Raw genomic sequence first — 6,000 nt, 5'->3', positions numbered from 1 at the left:
TTCTTGGCAACCGTCCCTGGAGGAGATAAACATGATAACCATGAGTTATTAACCATAAACCACCACAACATTTCTAGTAATTAGTGATTATTAACCATAAACCACCACAACATCTCCAGTCACTAGTGATTATTAACCATAAACCAACATCTCTAGTCACTAGTGTGGACCAGTTAACAGTCCCAGTCTCTACTTCCTGTGAGCTGTAGATCAGTTAACAGTCCCGGCCTCTACTTCCTGTGAGCTGTAGATCAGTTAACAGTCCCGGCCTCTACTTCCTGTGAGCTGTAGATCAGTTAACAGTCCCAGTCTCTACTTCCTGTGAGCTGTAGACCAGTTAACAGTCCAACAGAGGGTGGGTCTTTCCTAGTCCTGCCCTCTTTCTCTCCCTTCTCTTGACCATGTCAATGAAAATCTGGTGATCCAGGCTCTAGTTCTCTCTCACTTAGGGTACTGTATGGTTGTGTGGTCCAGCGCCGCTAAAAAACATATAAAAAAACTCCAGCTTGCTCAAAATAGAGCAAAATTGGTTCTTCAATGTTCTTTTAGAACTAGTGTCATGAAGATGCACAACAGTCTGTCATGGTTGACTGTTGAGGCTAAAGTAACATCTAGTCTTGTAATGTTTACCCAAAATGCTGTTGTTGGTAGGAAACCCGATTTTTTTTCAGAACAGCTTGTTCAGACAGGCTCAAGGCACAGTCATATGACTAGACTGGTCAGAAAAGGCTGTTTTGACCTCCCGCAGCCCAAAACAAATTAACTGAACAAGGCAGCCATTTACAGAGCCGTCAGTCAGTGGAATTCCTTACCCATTAGCATAAGAAGCATCAAGGGTAAATATAGACTAAAGAAATTACTAAAACAGATGCTGAGGGAATCTACACAACAGGATTGACTCTCTATGCTTGATGTACTTGTAAATAGGGATGTGAATAACTCAAATTTTTCATGGTCGAATAATCAGTGGGTGGTATGAACGAATAATCGATTATTCGATGTGTGCCGACATTCACAAAGGCAGCCATGGATCATCGGCAAGAAATCACTTAATATCTTAAACGCAAAAAAACTAACTTTAACAGTGATCAGTGTTTGTGTCGTATTCATATATATTAATATTTATGCTTGTGTATTGTGTATATTGTTTTTCTGTACATGATTAATAATAATAAAAAAAACTAATAGTGCTACAGAACCAACATTAGTTCCGTCCGTTAATTCTTGTTTATTTGAATGGGAAAAAATGTTAACGGTCCAAATGTTAAAAATCGACTTTGACCCTCAGGAACGAATAATCGAATAATCTAATATTCTGACCCATCCGTACTTGTAAACTTGTAAAATTACTATGTATTGCATAGTCAGAAAACTCACTTTTCTCCTGTCAAGGATTTGTTTGTTTATTTTTTTTTTTTTTTTATTGAGAGGTTAATGATGTTTGTACAATGTATTGAAGTGTTGTAGTGTTTTTAACTTTTGTGATATTGATAGGATTTTGTACAGTATGTATGTTTATATGTCTGTGTATGGTTTTTGTGTTTTATGTGGACCCCAGGAAGACTAGCGACCGCAGATGTGGAAGCTAATGGGGATCTGAATAAAGAATAAAGTCCCGCCCTCGCCCATCTGGACCATCCGGGTCCAGAGCGGGGCGGGACATCAGGGGGTCTGGATGGGACTGGGGGCGGGGGGTGGTGGGGGGGGTCCTCACCCAGTATGAGGGCCCCCAGGTCGGGCTGGAGGCCCCTGAACTGGTTGGTGTAGTACTCGCGCTGTTCCTCTGAGATCCTCCAGGGGTCACCCTCCTCACTGCAGGGACGCTGCCCTGTAGACGCCTGGAGGACCACAGAAGAAGAGAAGAGAGAAACACTGGATTCAGCTTTAGTTTATTACTGTTTTCAGTTTTTTTTCTTAGTTTTAGTTGTGGCGCCAGGGGAAGTGAACCCATGATGACGTCCGGAGCCTTGTACCCGCAGAGCAGAAGAAGCTTCTGGAAGGTGGGCTCGGTGGTGAGGAGAGGAGTGAGGATCTTGTCTCTCATTGGCTGAGAGAGAGAGAGAGAGAGAGAGAGAGAGAGAGAAAGAGAGAGAGAGAGAGAGAGAGAGAGAGAGAGAGAGAGAGAGAGACAGATTATATTTATATTGTAAAGCTCTGTGTATATGTGTGTGTGTGTGTGTGTGTGTGTGTGTGTGTGTGTGTGTGTGTGTGTGTGTGTGTGTGTGTGTGACTGTGTGAATGCTTGTGTATGTGTGTGTGTGTGTGTGTGTGTTTACACGTGTGTGACTGTGTGAATGCTTGTGTGTGTGTATTCTCACCTGTGTGCAATATGGCGCCTTGGGTTGCCATGGTGACGGGGTAGTGGTGAAGGAGCGGGGGGGAGTGTGGGGGAGAGCCGAGGGGGGAGGGCGTGGGAGACCAGGAGTCCTGTTAGGAAACACAACAAGTTGAGAGAGAGAGAGAGGGAGAGGGAGAGGGAGAGAGGGAGAGAGGGAGAGGGAGAGAGAGGTGTTTGATGCTTACCTCCAACTCAGTGCTGCTCTCTGCTAGTCGAGCATGGCTCCACTCAGCCGTCCAGGGGACAGACCCTAGACCCCCCTGGGGCCCCACAGCGAGGCGGGGGTCCTGCTGGGGCCCTAGACCCTGGGGCCCCGGACCCTGGGGCCCCACAGAGAGGCGGGGGTCCTGGTTGCTCTGCAGTCCAGGGAAGCGAGGCAGTGGGAGGTCTTCTGTGGACCAGACAAAGACTCCCGTCAGGACCCAGACCCCCGTCAGGACCCAGACCCCCAGACCCTCCGACCCCCGTCAGGACCCAAACCCCTGTCAGGACCCAGACCCCCAGACCGCTACACAAAGCTAACATGAGTCTTATACTATACTAAGGGCTAAAACCATAACAGCATGTTAACACAAGGCTAACACCATGCTGCCAACAGGAGGTTACACTATGCTCACATGAGGCTAACGCCATGCTAACACAAGGCTAGCTAGCACTAGCTAAGGTGAGAGGTTGTGTCTCACCTCCAAGTTATTCTGATTAATAAGTGAGAGGTGAGACACAACCTCTCACCTATTAATCAGAATAACCGGGATGCAGGAATCACACAAACCTCTTAACCAGCATTATACACTGACACACACACACATGTGTGTGTGTGTGTGTGTGTGTGTGTGTGTGTGTGTGTGTGTGTGTGTGTGTGTGTGCATACATGTGTATAATCAGGGCTATTAAACTAAATCTGTTTCACGCGACCCTTCTTTCATCTTGTTAGGCCTAATCCTGATCCTTGGTCGGACAGACAGACAGAGGTCTTACTGGGAGTGGAGTCCAGGCTGATGGGAAGGCCAGTCTGGGCGGCCGCCACCAGCTTCAGAGCCACCAGAAACTGGGCGGAGCCGAAGCACCCGGACCGCCGGGCGCCACACACCTCAGTGACCTGGACACACACACACACACACACACACACACACACACACACACACGTTACCAGGATACACACAATATAACACACACACACACCCCTCCATCCCCTAGTATTTCTCCATTCATAAGTAAACTTTGTTGTAGTTTGCTGGGTCTCTGGCCCCTGACCCACGTCCTTTTGGGATATGAACCCAGTGTGACAGGCAGGACGTTGTGTGTGTAGCGGTGAGGGGGAGGAGACCCAGAGCTCAGCTGAGCTCGGGGGCGACAGGAGGTTTAGGCAGGATAGAGAGAGTGGAACTGAGGAGGAGGAAACACAACGTGCTCCACAAAGGAGGGCTGTGGGCGTGTCTCTGACACCGTCTCCGTCTCAGGTGAAGTGGCCTCGGTGACATCACTTCCAGTGTCCACTGGCCCTGGGGGCGTCCCGGTCATGTGGTCTCTGTGGCGGGCCCCTCCCAGACTGGTTCTCCCAGACCGGTTCTCCCACCCGCTCAACTGACAGCTGAGAGGTGTGGCTTGTCTGCGGTCTGATAGCCCCTCCCACTCCCGGAACGCGGATGTCCTGCCTTACTTCCTGTGAGCTGTGTTGACGCCAGGAAACAGGAGTAGAGCGAGGAGAGGACTGGAGGAACCGGACCGACCACTAACACCAGCAGCAGAATCACAACCACCATCACAACCACAAGCACCATCACCACCATTACCTCCACCACCTCCACCTCCACCACCACCTCCACCTCCACCACCTTCACCTCCACCACCACTTCCAGGATGGTGATGGTGGCAGTCTCTCTGGGGGAGATGGTCTCTCTGGGAGACCATCTCCCCTGACCTCTAGACATAAACAAGAAGCGTGTTTGTGCTCGAAACAAAGTCTGCTGTGTGGAATGCTACGATGAATAGAGAGAGAGAGATGCTGACTCACTCTGACCCTGGGCCGAGGGTTCCTGCTCACATCACTGGCCTATCAAACCTCCGGTCGCACTGCAGGCTTCCTGTCTGTCCCCTGGGGAGGGCATGTGTCAATCAACCCATTGCCACGGCCAAGGCCCCCCTATGAGGGCCCCTCCCACCCTATGAGGTCCGTGACCAGACGGGAAGTAGAGGAAACGGGGTTCTGGTCGAAGGTTGTGTGTGTGTGTGTGTGTGTGCGTGCGTGCGTGCGTGCGTGCGTGCGTGCGTGCGTGTGTGTGTGACAGAGCTGGTCTGATCCGGCTCCTGGGAGAGGCTGTGATGTACGACAGCGTCGGTACATGAGGAAGTCAGCCTGAGTCAATACTGGTTCACCTTCAACAAACTAGTTATTAGATTAGATTAACTCAATAGCCTGAGAGATACTGACACGCATACACACACTCACACACATTCACAAACACACATGCATATACATTCACACACGCATACGCACACGCACACACACGCACACACACACACACACACACACACACACACACACACACACACACACACACACACACACACACACTACTAGGAAGCCGATTTCAACAGACGCATAACCCTGCTATGAACAGGCTATACGACACACGCACGCACGCACGCACGCACGCACGCACGCACGCACACACACACACACACACACACACACACACACACACACACACACACACACACACACACACACACACCTAACGTGCATTTAGCCGCAGTTCCCAGGCGTCTACACGTGACTGTGTATTGTGATCCCTACGATAAACGGATCGATCCTGACCTGATGAAGAGACTCCGGAGGTAAGTGAGACGCCTGCAGCAGCTCCGCCACCCTGGCGGCCGACAGCGTCCCCGAGCCGGCTTCCGTCTGGCACAGGCTGTGCAGACCCGAGTAGTACCGCTGCTCGGTCTCATCCAGGGAGATGGAGCCGGGGTCCTGCTCCATGACTCCGGGGAGGAGCAGTCTGTCAGAGCCGAGCCGGTCCAGACACCACCGTGCCTCTTAATCCCGCATGCACTCGGATCAGAGATTCGGTCATAGAAAATCCCCGACGACAAGCCGGTTCTCAGCTCACACGGCGCCGCTCTGCTCCTGCTGGTGGCTGCAGGTCGCCTGGTTGTGGAGATACCAGCTGCAGCCTACAGGGGGCGCTGCTGAGTTGCCTGGTTGTGGTAATACCAGATACGGCCTGCTAGGGGCGCTGTTGAATCGCCTGGTTGTGGTGAAACCAGCTGCGGCCTACTAGGAGCGCTGCTGGACCGCCTGGTTGTGGTAATACCACCTGCGGCCTGCGGGGATACTGTTGTGCTGCTTGGAAGAACTTCCTTGTGCTTTATTGTTTTGGTGGGGAAAATACAAGCATGAATAATGAATAATGCAATTAATAGTGTATTATCAATTCCTGTACTCATGCATGTCAGAGAACTGATAACTAACTTCACTTTGTTAAGGTTTATTATTGTCACGGTTTATTACTTGGTGCTTAGTATAGGTTTATTTCTGTTTTGGTGGGACAAATAGAAATACATGAATAATGCAATGAATTGTGAATCATAAATTTCTGTACATATGCTTACATGTCAGAGAACTGATAACTAACGACACAAACTAATACTTTCGGTGT

General features: G+C 50.0%; 1 protein-coding gene across 1 annotated transcript; it reads right to left on the bottom strand.

Annotated features, from left to right (window-relative positions):
- Window positions 1-1,714: 1,714 nt before the first annotated feature.
- LOC311370649 (ralBP1-associated Eps domain-containing protein 2-like) lies at window positions 1,715-5,321 on the bottom strand (the record flags this gene model as incomplete). The annotated part of the gene is made up of 6 exons (XM_084488991.1): window positions 1,715-1,838; window positions 1,974-2,032; window positions 2,319-2,427; window positions 2,524-2,729; window positions 3,317-3,437; window positions 5,157-5,321. Coding segments are annotated over 6 exons (784 nt in total), but the record flags the coding sequence as incomplete, so codon positions are not given.
- Window positions 5,322-6,000: the final 679 nt, after the last annotated feature.

This window comes from Micromesistius poutassou (assembly GCF_964030765.1).
Source record: "Micromesistius poutassou genome assembly, contig: SCAFFOLD_1221, whole genome shotgun sequence".
Classification (NCBI taxonomy): Eukaryota; Metazoa; Chordata; class Actinopteri; order Gadiformes; family Gadidae; genus Micromesistius; species Micromesistius poutassou.
The sequence above is the reverse complement of the archived record's forward strand: the minus strand, read 5'-3'. Positions and strand labels throughout refer to the sequence as shown.